The sequence below is a fragment of the Callithrix jacchus genome, chromosome 22, assembly GCF_049354715.1.
Source record: "Callithrix jacchus isolate 240 chromosome 22, calJac240_pri, whole genome shotgun sequence".
In the NCBI taxonomy this organism is placed as follows: domain Eukaryota; kingdom Metazoa; phylum Chordata; class Mammalia; order Primates; family Cebidae; genus Callithrix; species Callithrix jacchus.
This window is the reverse complement of record NC_133523.1, coordinates 11,292,607-11,308,605: the sequence shown is the minus strand read 5'-3', so window position 1 is coordinate 11,308,605 and position 15,999 is coordinate 11,292,607. Positions and strand designations below refer to the sequence as shown.

The following is a 15,999-nucleotide window of genomic DNA, read 5'->3' as shown; positions in this document are numbered from 1 at the left end:
ACAAAAACTTGCCAGTCATGGTGTCATGCACCTGTAGTCCTAGCTGCTCCGGAGGTGGAGACAGGAGAATTGCTTGAATCTGGGAGGCAGAGGTTGCAGTGAGCTGAGATTGTGCCACGGCACTCCAGCCTGGGTGACAGAGTGAGACTGTCTCAAAAAAGGAAAAAAAAAAAAGTAGGGGTACCCTTCTTTCACTCAGACTCTACTTGAGGAACAGAGGCACTTCCTTGGGTGTGGCCTGCTGAAAATACTAGGACACCATTTGCCCAGGCCTCGGTTCATGAGGTGGCTATAACATTCCAGGAGAGACCAGGAGGGAGGACCCCAGGGTGCCGTCTTTCCTCTACAGAAAATTTGGCTCCTAAAAAATCAATTATGACTCAGAAAGATGCTTCCTGTCATCCCCACCCCATCTCCATTATCCTGGCATGAAGATTTTGCAAGGAGAGAAACAAGCTGTTGGGAACCAGCCCAACCCTGTATATGGGTGCCCCATGTCTCGGAGGTGACAAGGGAGTGAGAAAAGAGAATAAAGACAAAGACACAAGAGTAGAAGTTCACAGCATGGGTCCGGGGGTTCAACACCCTGGCACTCTTGGGTGAATGATCTGCGTTGGCCTTGAACGCTGGGCTCCACGTGCTTTTATTGGGTGCATTATCTTGTTAATCTTGCAGGCTGTGGGGAGTGGGGTTGAGAAGGAAGATAGCTGGGGGAAGAGTATGTATCTGCAGCATTTAATAGCAAATGTGGTTCTTCTAAGAAAGGCTAAGGACACTGAGTTTTTACCACCCATTGTCTATCTAGGTGCATTGACAAAAAAGGCATAGTGGATAAGGCGCCATATGCTCTGAGCACACGCAATGCATCAAGGGGATTTTATCTCCCGAGCATGGTGGACACAGAGCAATCAGAATTGCTCCATATTCTGAGAACATAGGCAGAGCCTGTGGCGTTCCAGTTATCTCTGACCCACAAGGCTTTCCAGCTGGCTTCATAAGCTCCTGTCTGCAAAGACCCTCCCGAATCTTGTGAGCAGAGGTTGCATTCCTTCCCAGAGTTTTTACATAAGCCTTGTTTGTGAAACCCTCACGCACTCTATGTTGGGAAGAGAGGTGTGACCAAAGCAGTTTTTCCAGCTGTGCAACCGCATGCAGCGTTCTGCGGTTATAATGCTCCCAGATGATCTTTCCCATAGGCCACCGTTACCGCTTGATCTCTGCTTTTACTACACCATAGTTTGGAGATTTTTTAAATTCAATATTTGATCCGTGGTACAAATCTCAGTGTATAAAAAGCAAAGCAAGCTTGTAATCATTTAACTGTAAGTAACACAGGTCTGCCCCTGGCCATCTCTTCCTACAACGAGCCATAAAAAACAAATGGCTCTTAATATTTTTTCAAAGAAATTAACTTCAACTCAAAAGAACATGAAAAGTTTAAGCCAAAGGCACTCTCAGGAAAGTGAAGAAAGAAGTAAAAATTGGCCGGCACAGTGGCTCATACCTGTAATCCCAGCACTTTGGGAGGCTGAGGTGGGCGGATCACCCGAGGTCAGGAGTTCGAGATCAGCCTGGCCAACATGGTGAAACCCCATCTCTACTAAAAATAGAAATATTAGTGGAATGTGGTGGTGTGTGCCTGTAATTCCAGCTACTCAGGAGGCTGAGACAGGAGAATTGCTTGAACTCAGGATGGGGAGGTTGCAGTGAGCTGAGACTGCCATTTTACTCTAGCCTGGGCAACAAGAGGAAAACTCCAATTAAAAAAAAAAAGATTTTTTGGGGGAGGGGGAAGGGATCTGCAGGTGTCATATCCAAAATGCCAAACACTGATTTAAGAAATTACTATTATTATTATTATTATTATCTGTCCCTCAAGCTGGAATACAGTGGCCCAATCTCAGCTCACTGCAATCTTTGCTTCCCAGGTTCAAGCAAGTCTCCTGTCCCAGTCTCCTGAGTAGCTAGGATTAAAGGCATGCACCACCATGCCTGGCTAATTTTTGTATTCTTAGTAGAGACGGGGTTTTGCCATGTTGGACAGGCTGGTTTCAAACTCCTGGCCTCGTTATCTGCCTGCTTCAGCCTCCCAAAGTGCTGGGATTACATGTGTCAGCCACCATGTTGGCTAAGAAATTATTTCTTTAAGCTGGGCATGCTAGTGCACACTTGTAGTCCCACTTATTCGGGAGGCTGAAGCTGGAGGATCACTTGAGCCCAGGAGTTTGAGTCCAGCCTGGGTAACATAACAAGACCCCATCTTTAAAAAAAAAAAAAGTAGAAAAATGAACAGAGCCTGAGAAATATGTATGATGCTATTTAGCACACCAATATATGTGTAATAGTGAGGAAGGACACCCAGGCATCTAGGATCACCTCCCCCTTTACTTCCACACTGCATTTCAGTAGAAGAGAAAAGGCTGGCCAACTGGCGCCTCCTAAATCACCTTCCTATAAGATAGCAGGCTGGTATGGGGGAATGTCTCTGGAAGACACTGTTTTTACTAAAACAAGATCAAACCCCTACTCTACTCCTCCATCCAGAGACCAGAAATCTTTCGCATGTAATTCCTAAAACTGTAAACCCAAGACCCTTTCACATGTAATTCCTAAAACTGTAAACCCAAGACCCTTTCACTTGTAATTTCTAAGGCTGTAAACCTAAGATCCTTTCACGTGTCGTATCTAGAGTGTAAGCCTATATAAAGGCAGAGCTGCTTTTTGTTAGGGGAGCTTGGCAGTTTGGACAAAACAGAAAGCCTTGCTCTCGGGCCATAATAATAAAACCCCTTCCTTTTCTAGTTCGGTGTCTGAGAGGTCTGTTTCTCTCACTCCTGCTTCAATAGAATTACCCAAAGGAGAGGAGAAGAGTCTGGCAGCTCTTCAAGGATTAAAAATAGAATTACCATGTAACCCATCAATTCCACTCCTAAGTGTATTCCCAAGAGAAATGAAATCGTATGTCTACAGAAAAACTTGTACATGGATGTTTATAGCAACCTTATTATTTACAGCCAAAAGGTACAAACAAACCAAATGCCTATTAATGGTTGAATGGATAAACAAAATTTGCAGTATCCATACAATGAAATATTGTTTCACTATAAACAACAAATGAAGTATTGATACAAATTTCAATGTCAATGTCCCTTGAAGCAGTTTTGCTAAGTGAATGAAGTTAATCACAAAGAACACATAGTATATGATTCCATTCCAAGTCTAGAATGGGAAAGCTATATAGCAACTGGAAAGTCAATTAGCGTTTGCTTAGGATGGAGGCTTGGAGGAGGAAGATGGGAAGATAGGACAGTGACAGCTAAAGGCTACAGGGGTTTCCTTTTTTCCCCCTCCCTTCTCCCTTCCTCTCCCCTCCTTTTCTCCCTCCTTCCCTCCTCCCTCCCTCCTTCCTTTCTTCCTTCCTACCTTCCTTCTGACAGGGTCTCACTTTGTCACCCAGGCTGGAGTGCAAGATCACAGTTCACTGTAGCCTTGACCTCCTGGGTTCAAACGATCCTCTGGCCTCAGCCTCCCTAATAGCTGGGACTGCAGGTGTGTACCACCATGCCCTGCTAATTAAAATTTTTTGTAGAGATGGGGCAGGGGGTCTCACTCTGTTGCCCAGTCTGGTCTTGAACTCCTGGGCTCAAACAGCCTTCCCACCTCAGTTTCCTAAAGTGCTGGAACTACAGGTGTGAGCCATCATGCGCAGCCCATTAGTAGTTTTGGTCCAGTATCTTAAGTATATTGAGTTTCCTGATACCTCCCAAATTTACATAACCTTTTGTGTTTTCTTTAATAATCCCAGTGAAAATATAATTAATTATCTTCAATTAACTCCTATTAATCTCAGTGAAAATAGGAATTAATTAGGGGCTGGGCGCAGTGGCTCACACCGGTAATCCTAACACTTTGGGAGACTAACACTACCAGATTGCTTGAGCCCAGGACTTTGAGATCAGCCTGGGCAAAATAGTGAGACCCTGTTTCTACAAAATCAAAATAAAAAGAAAGAAATTAGTCAAGCATGGTGGCACGTGCCTGAGGTTCCAGCTACTCAGGTGGCTGAGGTGGGAGGATTGCTTGAGCCCAGAAGGTCGAGGCTGCAGTGAGCTCTGATGGCACCACTGCATTCCAGGCTGAGGGACAAAGAGGGGTCCTGTCTCAAAAACAAAAACCACAAACGAAACCAACATAAAGGACCCACAAAAGTTCTCTAGGGACACAGTCAAAAACTGGTCCAAAATATCCTTCCATTGTGAAGTGTGTACCTCACAGTTTTACTGAACACACAGTTTTAGGTTGAACTGAAAAGAATTCCTCACTGGGCACGGTGGTTCATGCCTGTAATCCCAACACTTTGGGAAGCCAAGGAGGATCGCTTGAGCCCAGGAATTGGAGACCAGCCTGTGCAACCTATGAGACCCCCCACCCCAACTGCCCATCTCTACCAAAAAAGTAAAAAAAAAAAAAAGAACTTCTCTTGACTAGGGCTTTGGGGTCCGAACTTCCCACTAAAGCAAAGTGTGAGGGGAGGGAAGGGATAGATGATGGCCTCAACTTGTCAGTTGTCAAAGATTAAAACGTAGTCAGACTCTGTTAGTTATGGTGAGGTCACTCTAAATGTCAGTATTTGTAAACAATAGTCAGAAGTCCATGAATGGCCTCGCAGCCTTATGCTAAGTGTGGGAGCATCTGACCCTCCAGCTCCCGACTGGCATGGCTCAGGCGCCCTTTTTACTGTGGACAAAGAACCTCTCTTTATCTGGAAACTGAGTCTGGAATTTCCTGCGCCGTGCACGCTTGTGTCTCCGCGCTCAGAAGTAGCTTCGGGAGGCACCAGTGCCGGACCCCAGGTACTTTGACAAATTCTTCTTAGATGCAAATATTGGCGGCAGCGGGGCAGATTCCTGACCCGGAGCAATGCCGGGTGCTTAGAGACGCGACTTTCCGGCCAGCTGTCACTCAGGCAAAAAAGGCGGGTCCAAGCGTGCAATGTCCAATCGGGGGCGCTGCCGGGAAGGCCGGCGGAGGCGACGCTGTGCAAACGGCGACGTCGCTACCAGCCGCTGCGCTCTGCTTTGAGGTCTCCTCACCCGAAAAGGGCCTCAGGTGGAGGTGTGACCTGTGCTGGCCGCGGGACAGGTAGACAGGACACCAGGACATCCCAGAGGCTGGGGAATGGTGAGTGTGCGGAGCTGGGCATCTTGCGATGGGGGAAAGGGTTTGGTTGGAACCGGCCAGATCTGGCTGTGGTGAGACCCGGGCCTCCCCGCTGTTGTCTCCCGGGTCTGTGGATCCGAGTTCCCCTGGCGCAGCTCGGCCCTCGGTCTCCTCGGCCTCGGGGTGGGGCTGGGCCGGCAGCCGGGACCCCGGGCGTCCTGTCCCCAGCCCGGAGCCCTCTCTGGGCAGCTCCGCGCCCGCAGCCCTGCGTCTCCCCAGATTGTGCGGGGGCCATGGGAGGGTCATGGGGGGAATCCCGCCTCGGGCGTGGAGTTCGTGCGTGGGAGGAGCAGTACCTCTTTTATTCCCAAGGGAGGACTCGTTTCTCAAGGTTTCCAGGTGTATGGGAAGCCGGATCTCAAATCCACGACCCTCCACAGCCAGGCTCTTCCAAGGGCTGAGACTAAATCCCTAAATTTCTAGATCCCTCTCAAATGCCAGTGTCTTCTCTCCACTTCACAACGTCGTTTATCAACTGTTCGACTTCCAAGGGGGCATTTCAACCAGACGTAGTATTTTAATTATCCTTTTGTACAGAGAAATGGATGGTTCTTTTTAAAAGATTTAATTTATGCTTTTGGATATTTACATGAGAGAAAAACAGAGAAGGACCTGAAGCTGCCTGGTGTAAACTTCTTGTGCCTCTCTTCCCAGTTATCTCTATGGGACCTGACGTCTTATGGGAACTCCTTTGGGTTGAGTCTCTTTTTTGGAAACTTTTTTGGGAGATCTGTCCTTTCCAGCTCAGCACTTCCCCTCCCTGGGTTTGTCACCTTGAAAAGATTTACTCACTTAATTGATTCTCAAAAAATGTAAAATGTAAGTAATTAGGAGACCTACAGCCCAGCCAACATGGCGAAACCCCGTCTCTCTTAAAAATACAAAAACTTAGCCGGGCAAGGTGGCGCGTGCCTGTAATTCTGGCTCTTGAGGAGACTGAGGAAGGAGAATCGCTTGAACCCGGGAGGCAGAGGTTGCAGTTGAGCTGAGATTGCACCACTGTACTCTGCTCTGGGCAAGAGAGTGAGACTCGTCTCAAAAAAATAAAAATAGGCCGGGCGCGGTGGCTCACGCCTGTAATCCCAGCACTTTGGGAGGCCGAGGCGGGTGGATCACAAGGTCAGGAGATCGAGACCATCCTGGTCAACATAGGTGAAACCCCATCTCTACTAAAAATACAAAAAATTAGCTGGGCATGGTGGCGCGTGCCTGTAGTCCCAGCTACTCAGGAGGCTGAGGCGGGAGAATTGCCTGAACCCAGAAGGCGGAGGTTGCAGTGAGCCGAGATCGCGCCATTGCACTTCAGCCTGGGTAACAGCGAAACTCTGTCTCAAAAAAAAAAAAATTAAAAAAAAATAATAAAAATAAAAATTAAAAAAAATAACAAAATAAAATGAAAGAGACCTTGAGAGAGGATGTAAAATATTTCCAAAGAGGCAAGAAAGAGATGGTTTTCAGAAAATAATAAAATATCCAGCTGGGAGCGGTGGCTCACGCCTGTAATCCCAGCACTTCGGGAGGCTGAGTCAGGAAGATGACTTGAGCATAGGAGTTCAAGATGGGCCTAGGTGACATAGAGAGACCTCATCTCTGCTAGAAATAAAGAAATTAGCTGGATGTGACGGCCTGCACCTGTAGTCCCAGCTACTTGGGAGGCTGAGGTGGTAGGATTGCTTGAGCCTGGGAGGTTGAGGCCGCTGTGAGCCTTGATGGTGCCACTGCACTCCAGCCTGAGCAAGTTCTCATACCTTGTCTCGAAAAAAGAAAAAATAAATAATAAAATATCCCAGTATTATATTGTATTTATTACAAATTCTTGTTTCTTTTTTTCTTCAGAGCATGTGTAGCAACTTCCTCAGGTCTGTTCTTTCCTTTTGAGTGATTTCAAATGGAATTCCATTCTAGGCCCAAGTCATCCACCTGCCTCAGCCTCCCCTTTGATTTCTTCAAACACTGGGTTTGTCTCATTTAAGTATCAGTAGTGGTCCAGGTCACTTGACTGGAGAGCAAAGAGGACTGAGGTCAGTGACTCCAAGCTAAGGCCATCCCTTGAGTCTGCCAAAGGTACATGTAATCGAAGGTCCAATTGTTTCTTCCTAGGGAGCCTCCCCTGCAGGTGTCCTACCTACTCACACCTATTGTGTAAGGAGCCCTTTGTGCTGAGAGAAGCTGCTGAGCACTGGGAAGATGACCATCGGAATGCACCTTGGGGGATTGGCTGAACAGAGTGATGCCCTTTCCTGAGGGTGTAATTGTGGTTTTCTTGGGCCTGTTTTCAGACATTAGGTTTGAGTTTTGCATCTGTTGTGTAGGTACACTCAGTGTAATTTTTCTATAGTGAGGAAGTCTATAAAGGCCAGGAGATCTGTCTCCTGGATACAGGATTAATGAATTGGGAGTTCATTTGGGTCAGAACCCTAATCTCAATCCAGTTGAGTTTCTTCACTTATGAGAATTGAAGGGATGATTTTCCTGTCACAAGGGGCGAGGGAGTGTGTGGAGTTCCCAGAGTTCATTCCTTTGTCTGCCCAGGTGCCCCTGCCCTCTGTCACCAGGGACTGTCTCACTCTAAAGCTTGTTGCCCAACAGCAAGAATGTGGGCTCCAAGCTTGTGTGTGTGTTTAGCCTTCTGAGTGTGGGTTTTCCTTCTGAATTGTGGAGAAGCAGGCTGTGAGCTGATTTGAGAGAGGGAGAGAGAGAGAGAGAGGAAGTGTGTATGTGTGTGTGTGTGTCTGTTTTACACATGGGTTCTCACTATGTTGACCAGACTGGTTTCAAACTGCTGGCCTCAAACAGTCCTCCCACCTTGGCCTCACAAAGTGTTGGGATTACAGGTGTGGTTTTCTTTTCTCTTCATCCTTTCTTCCTTTTTTTTTTTTTTTTTTTTTTAAGTCAGGGTTTTGCTCCGTCACCCAGACTGGAGTGCAGTGGTGTGATCATAGCTAACCATAACCTCAAACACCTCTCTCTTGGCTCAAACAATCCTCCCACCTCAGTTTCCCAAGTACCTAGAACTACAGGTATGCACTGTCACACCTGGCTAATTTGTAAATTTTTTGTAGATCCTCACTATGTTGTCCAGACTGGTATTTTTCTTTTCCCCCCTTTGGATTCCTTTATTTGCTGACTACTACCACAGCTGAATTCTAGTTTCTGTTAACATTTTTTAATGTTATTTCATATGTGAGTGTGTAAGATTTTGTTTCTTGGGTCTGAAAATGTAAATCGATTGAAAGATATGATGCAACTAAGGCAAGAAAATTCTGAAACCGGGCTGGGCATGGTAGCTCACGCCTGTAATCTCAGCACTTTTGGAGGCCGAGACGGGGATCACTTGAGGTCAGGAGTTCGAGACCAGCCTGGCTAACTTGGTGAAACCCTGTCTCTACTAAAAATACAAAAATTAACCAGGCGTGGTGGTGGGCGCCTGTAATCCCAGCTACTTGGGAGCCTGAGGCAGGAGAATTGCTTGAACCTGGGATGAGGAGGTTGCAGTGAATCAAGACTGTGCACTGAACTCCAGCCTGGGTGACAGAGCAAGACTCCATCTCAAAAAAAAAAGAAAAAAAAAACAAAGAAAATTCTGGAACCAAACAGAATATTCATTTCTTTTAGGCAAGAAAAGCTCAAGGTAAGAGATGGGGAGTTTACATTCTCAGATACATTTTTCATTTTTAGATCAGTTTTTGTATATGCATGTCATAGAGTACTTTGAAATTTAAAAGAGGCCAGGCATTGTGACTCATTCCTGTAATCCCATGACTTTGGGAGGCTAAGGCTGATGGACTGCTTGACCCCAGGAGTTTGAGACCAGCATGGGCAATATGGGGAAACCCTGTCTCTATAAAAAAAAAAAAAATTAGCTGGGTGTGGCAATTTTAGCTGGTGTAGTCCCGGCTACTCAGGAAGCTGAGATAGGAGGATCCCTTGAGCCTGGGAGACAGAGGTTGCAGTCAGCCAAAATTGAGTCACTGGGCTTCATCCTGGGCAACAGTTTGAGATTCTGTCTCAAAAAAACAAAAAAAGACCCTAAAAGTCCATACTATTCCTATCGCAAATGAATTTCCATTGGAACTAAAAGGAAAATGGAATTGAACTTCGTTTTTTTTGACAAGAGGCTTACTTTGTCACCCAGGCTGGAGTGCAATGACGTGATCTTGTTTCACTACAACCTCCACTTCCTGGGTTCAACTAATTCTCATGCCTTAGCCTCTGAAGTAGCTGAGATTACAGGCGCCTGCTACCATGCCTGGCTAATTTTTTGTATTTTTAGTAGAGATGGGGTTTTACCATGTTGGCCAGACTGATCTTGAACTCCTGATCTCGTGATCTGCCCACCTTGGCCTCCCAAAGGGCTGGGACTACAGGCGTGAGTTACCGTGCCCGGCTACATAGAAAATTTTAAATCAAATTTTAAAAAGCAAAAGTAAGTTGATTTAAAATGAAGATTATTAAGTAGTAAAATATGGCTATTTAAGTTTAGCTGTTTATTTGAAAGAAATCCTGGCTTTGGAAGTTAAAAAAAAAAATCACGATGGTTAAGTCTAACTTGAAAAGACTCACTGCCAGCATATCCTGGTCTCCTCCAGGCCAGGGCACTTGCTTCAGCCACCCCCAAATACCCACTTTTGAACATTTTTTTTTTTTTTTTGAGATGGGATCTTGCTTTGTTGCCAAGGCTGGAGTGCAGTGGTAGGATCATAGCTCATTGCAGGGTCAACCTCCTGGACTCAACGGATCTTCCCACCTCAGCCTCTTGAGTAGCTGGGACTACACCTGTGTGCTGCTACTCCAAGATAATTGTTTAATTTTTTGTAGAGATGGGGGGGGTCTTACTATGTTACCTAGGCTAGTCTTGAACTCCTGGGCTCAGGCAATCCTCCTTCCTCAGCCTGTCAAAGTGCTGGTATTATAGGTATAAACTACCATGCCTGGCTTTTCATTATTTCCTAAGCATCCTGTCAGTGTTTCCTTTTATAAAAAGAAGCAATTACAAATGCATGTTTTTCATACTCATGTTGGTTCTGTAATGAGTAGTTGGACTCCACGTGGTTTGATTTTGTCTGTGGAGATCATAAGCCTCACCTTTCCCTCTTCTTGTGCTGCACACCTGGACAAGCTGAAAAAGTCTGGGAGCAGGAAATTCAAACCACAGAAGCTCCTGCCGGTGAGCAGGAACTCTCTTGTAGCCCCACCCACAAAGTACAATAAAAATCCAGGACAGGAGGCTTTCTTTGCTCTCTGAAGCTATGTCACACCTGCTTGAGCAGCCTGCCCTGCTTTCCCCAAGACCTCAATGATCACAGTAGTAAGTCTTTCCGTACGCTTTTGGTGTCTGTTCTCCACGCTGTTATTAGTGTCAACATTGGAACAACATAGTAATTGGTACGAGCATAGTGTTAAGACATTGACAGTCACATTTTCCCTGTCCAGTCTATCATCGATGGGCATTTGGATTGGTTCCAGGTCTTTGCTATTGTAAACTGTGCTGCAGTGAACATTCGTGTGCATGTACCCTTATAGTAGAATGATTTATAATCCCTTGGATATATACCGTTGACAGTCACCTCATGAGACTGTCTTCTCTTGCACTGAATTGCTAACTGCTCTGCTGCCTGATGGCCAGCATGCACTTTGAGTTGCTGCTTTCTGGGAAGCTAGTACTTTGAGTTGTGCTACTCTGCGTTGCATATTGAGCCCTGCCAAGTTTGGGTTCTATGTTTAGCCAGCTGGAGTTGGCAGTTTTGATAATTCCTTGGCTTTTAGGAAGAGGAATATGAGATTGAGATACTCCTTAAAGTGGTCCTGGGTAGTGTGTCTTGGCCTGGACTTACCTGTGTGTTTTAGAGTGAAGCTGTGACTGCTGCTGACGTGATATACAAGGTACTCATGGGAACGACCACCTGCCAGAGCAATCTTTTTTTTTTTTTTTTTTTTGAGACAGAGTCTTGCACTGTTGTCAGCCAGCAGGCCGGCAGGCTGGAGTGCAGCAGTGCAATTTCGGCTCACTGCAACCTCTACCTCCCAGGTTTAAGCAATTTTCCTGCTTCAGCCTCCTGAGTAGCTGGGACTACAGGCGCACACCACCACGACCAGCTAATTTTTGTATTTTTAGTAAAGATGGGTTTTCACCATGTTGGCCAGGATGATCTCTTGACCTCGTGATCCACCCGCCTCAGCCTCCCAAAGTGCTGGGATTACGGTTGTGAGCCACCGTGCCTGGCCCCAGAGCAGTCATTTTTTAAAAAGAGATAAAGAAAAGAGAGTGAGGAAAGGCCTTTGTTAGACGGTGGGCCAAGTCCACACTCCTAACAGCACAGGGCTCACAAGGACCCTTAAGTGCTGCTGCTGTTGCTGCCGCTTCTTCTATTGCAGCAAGGACGCTTACCCTCAGGACTGTAGGGTACAACTTACGTGGTTTCTCTGCAGCATCGCATAGGGTTCATTCAAAGCCTGCTTAAGGTCCAGCTCCTTAAACTCTATAAAGCAACCATGAGGGACAACAGTCCCCTAAGCCTGCTAATAGTGATTGGTGGCTCTCTGGAGGGAAAAGAACCCCCCTCCCCTCTAGAGAGGATTTTGTTGTCAAAATATATCTGGGGACAAAAACAAAAAAACATGTTAAGAAGGAAGGGAACAAAAGAAATGCTGAAAAAGAGGTCCACAATTTGACCCAGTTGGAAATTCCAAATAAAGTAAAGGAATTTAGACAACAAAAAAGATAAATGAGGCTCTAAATCATAAGCTCGGTATTAATTTTAACATCTTGTATAATGTATTAAGTGACACACTATAGGATTAATCAATACTAAGGCTCAAATTATGGTTATACCCGGGAGACTCACTAAAATTTAAGCAGGGTGTCCCCTGATAATTGTAAGGGAGTACTGAATATAAACTAGAGGACAAATAAGTAGGCCTCATCTTAGCCATCATAACTTTACCTAAATTCCCCATGATCATAGCACCCAGTGTCCTAAAATAACCCATAGTGAACAGGTAAACTCTAAACCAGTGAGTCATAAATGACATTTAAATTAAATCTTTGGCTTGACCAATTGGCTTAACAGAATGAGACCCTATGAAACTTACTCCCCAGTTAAATTAGTTATTGTGGCTAACAGGACCTTGAAGGATTGAAAAGTATTATATAAAACCTATTTAGTGAGGAAGTGATTATTCTCAGTGCTTCTCATTTTAGCAGTCGAGTTTGGTCTTTCTTAAACTTGGAAAGAATGAATGGCAACCCACAGTGGATTACAACCTTAATGCTGTGGTCCCAACCATCAAGCCCCTATACCAATACCCAGCATAGAAATTACTGACACCATCCAACGGTAAATACTCTCACAGATTTGTATACATCTGTTCTGTTTAGTGCTTATTTCAACAGCCACTTAGTTGTAGTTTGCAGTTTTACCTCTAAAGGCTGATTATACACCTTTACCTGGTTTCCCAAGGGAACCTCAATAGCCTTGCTGTTGCACATAGTCTTTGGAGGCAGAATATGAACTGTGTCCTCAGACAAGACTGTCATTAATGTAACGTCATATGTTACATTACATAAGTCAAACTTATTGATTTATTTTTTATGGATTTTGCTTATATCTAAAAATTTATCACCAAACCCAGGATCACCTACATTTTCTTCGTTATGTTTTAGGTATCCTATAATTTTACTTTTTTTTTTTTTTTTTTTTTGAGACAAAGTCTTGCTCTGTTGCTCAGGCTGGAGTGCAGTGGTACCATCTTGGCTCACTGCAGCCTCAGCTTCCTGGGCTCAAGCAGTTCTCCATCTTCAGCCTTCTGAGTAGTTGGGACTACAAGCGTGTGCCACCATGCCTGGCTAATTTTTATATCTTTGGTAGAGATGGGGTCTCATTTAGTTGCCCAGGCTGGTCTCAAACTCCTGGCTTCAAGCTGTCCTCCTGCCATGGCCTCCCAGAGTGTGGGATTACAGGCATGAGCCACTGCTCCTGGCCTACATTTTACATTTAGATTTATGATCCATTTTGAGCCAGTTTTTGTTTAAGGTATAGCATCTGTTTTTAGATTCATGTTTTTTCATTGTGTTTTGCTTGTGGATGTTCGGTTTTTCCAACAGTTTGTTGAAAAAGGCTATTTTTTTTCATTGAATTGCCATTGGTCCTTTGTTGAAAATCAGATGACTGATTGACTCTATACTATACTGTGAGTCTGTAAGAAAGCAATTAACTTTTGTATATTAAGATTATATCCTTCATCCTTGCTATGCTTTCTTTTCCCCTAGTTTGAGGAGTTTGTTGTGGATTCTTTGAGATTTTCTGTTTAGACAGTCATGTCTTATGTGACAAAGGCAGTGATATTTCTTCCTTGCCAATCTGTATACCTTTTCTTCTCCCCTCCCCTTCCCTGCCCCGCTTCCCCTCCCCTGCCCTTCTCTTCCATCATTAGTTACACTTAGAGTATAATCTGTTGAGTAGGAGTGGTAAGGACATCTTTACCCAGTTCCTCATCTTACCAGGAAAGCATCTAGTTTCTCGTTATTAAATATGGTATTAGCTGCAGGTTTCTTAAAAATACCGCTTCTCTAGAGAACAAATGAGAAAGTTGGCCAAGAAAAAAAAGAAAAAAGAAATACTGCTTCTCAAAAAGAGGAAAGTCTCTCTGTCCTGTTTCTTATCATAAATGCATGTTGGATTTTGCCAGTAGCTTTTTCATTTTTATTTTTCCCACTTACATTTGTGGTATTAGTAATTTCTGTTCTCTGTCTCTTTTTCTGTTAGCTTGACCATACATTTATCAAATATATTGATTGATCTTTTCAAAGAAACATCTTTGATTTTGTTTAATTTCTCTTTTTATTATTTCTTCTGTTTGTGCTTGCTTTGGATTTAATTTGCTCATATTTTCTTTCTTTCCTAATGTAGATGCGTAGATTCTTTATTTTTTTTATTTTTATTTTTATTTTTTTTGTAGTAAGGGAGGAAGGGAGGAAGGCAGGAAGGGAGGAAAGGAGGAAGGGAGGGAGGGAGGAAGGAAGGGAGGGAGGGAGGCAGGGACAGAAGGGAAGGAAGGAAATCAGGCAATGAGAGAGACATTGCCGACCTGGATCTAGAGGTCTACAAGTTAATTCCTTTTCTTCTTTTTTTGAGAGAAGGAAAGAAAAAGAAGGAGTGAAGGAGAGGAAGAAAGAGGGAGAAAAAGAGGGAGAGAGAATGGAAATGTTGCTTTATTCTAAAAAAAATGGGTATTAATAATGGCCAATCAGTATTTCATTTAAACCTATGAGTAGGTGTGATGTGGTATTGACAAGAATGTATATTTTGTGTATTTGAAGTGGAGAGCTCTATAAATATTTATTAAGTTTACTTGTTCCAGATCTGAGTTTGAGTCCTTGATATCCTTATTAATTTTCTGTCTCATTGAATCTAAGTCTCGTATCTGGGTGTTAGGATCGTTTGCTCTTGTTGTTGCATTGATCCTTTTACCACTATTATCTTTGTTGCTTTAAAATCTATTTTATCAGATACGAGAATGGCAACTCCTGCTTTTTATTTATTTATTTATTTTTGCTCTCCATTTGGTTGGTAAATCTTTCTCCATCCCTTTGTTTTGAGTCTTTGTGTATCCTTGCATGTGAAATGAGTCTGGATGTATCATACCGTTGGGTTTTGGCTGTATCTTTTGATTGGGGGATTTAGTTGATTTAAATTTAGGATTACTGCCATTTGATGTTAACTGGCTGTTTTATCCATTCGTTGATGTAAATTCTTCTTTATGTTGATGCTCTTTACTTTTTGGTATATTTTTAGAAAGGCTAATACTGGTTGTTTCTTTCTATGTGTAATGCTTCTTTCAGAAGCTCTTGTAAAGCAGACCTGGTGGTAATAAAATCTCTGAGTACTTGATTGTTCATCAAAGATTTTATTTTTCCTTCAGTTGTGAAGCTTAGTTTGGCTGGATATGAAATTCTGGGCTGAAAGTTCTGTTCTTTAAGGATGTTGAATATCGGCCCCCACTCTCTTCTGGCTTGTAGAGTTTCTGCTGAGAGATCTGCTGTAAGTCTGATAGGCTTCCCTTTGTGGGTAACCTGACCTTTCTCTCTGGCTGTCCTTAGTATTTTTTCTTTTGTTTCAACCCTGGCGAATCTAACGATTATATGCCTTGGGATTGCTCTTCTTGAGGAATATCTTTGTGGTGTTCTCTGTATTACCTGGGGTTGAATATTGTCCTGCTTTGCTAGGTTAGGAAAATTTTCCTGAATAATATCCTGAAGAATATTTTCCAGCTTGGATTCATTCTCTCCATCGCATTCAGGTACACCTATCAAACGTAAATTTGGTCTTTTCACGTAGTCCCACATTTCTTGGAGACTTTGCTCATTCCTTTTCATCCTTTTTTCTCTAATCTTGTCTTGTTTTATTTCATTAAGTTGGACTTCCACCTCTGATATCCTTTCTTCTGCTTGATCAATTCGAGTGTTTAAACCTGTGCATACTTCTCAGAGTTCCCATATTGTATTCTTCAGTTCCATTAATTCACTTATATTCCTCTCTAAGTTGTCTATTCTCATTGGGATTTCGTCAAACCTTTTTTCAAAGTTCTTAGTTTCTTTATATTGGGCTACAATGTGTTCTTTTAACTCACAGAAGTTTCTCATTATCCATCTTCTGAAGCCTGATTCTGTTAATGGGATGCGCTCATTCTCCATCAAGCCTTGTTCCCTTGTTGATGAGGAACTGTGATCCTCTGCAGAGGGAGAGGCATTCTGATTTTGAGTATTCTCAGCCTTTTTAC

General features: G+C 43.8%; 1 protein-coding gene across 8 annotated transcripts in view; it reads left to right on the top strand.

Annotated features, from left to right (window-relative positions):
- The window catches only part of ZNF709 (zinc finger protein 709), a 55,790-nt gene that overhangs the window by 26,098 nt on the left and 13,693 nt on the right, over window positions 1-15,999 (top strand). For 5 of the 8 annotated variants that reach the window (XM_078360656.1, XM_035286533.3, XM_054250126.2 and 2 more), the window contains exon 1: window positions 5,039-5,181. The exons of the other annotated variants lie outside the window; for them this stretch is intronic. Coding sequence is in view for 3 of the 5 variants with exons in the window: in XM_035286533.3 (XP_035142424.1) it covers window positions 5,179-5,181 (3 nt within the window). In the remaining 2 variants the exon portion in view is untranslated. Of the gene's footprint in view, window positions 1-5,038; window positions 5,182-15,999 lie in introns of those variants that run through there. 8 annotated transcript variants of the gene reach the window in all.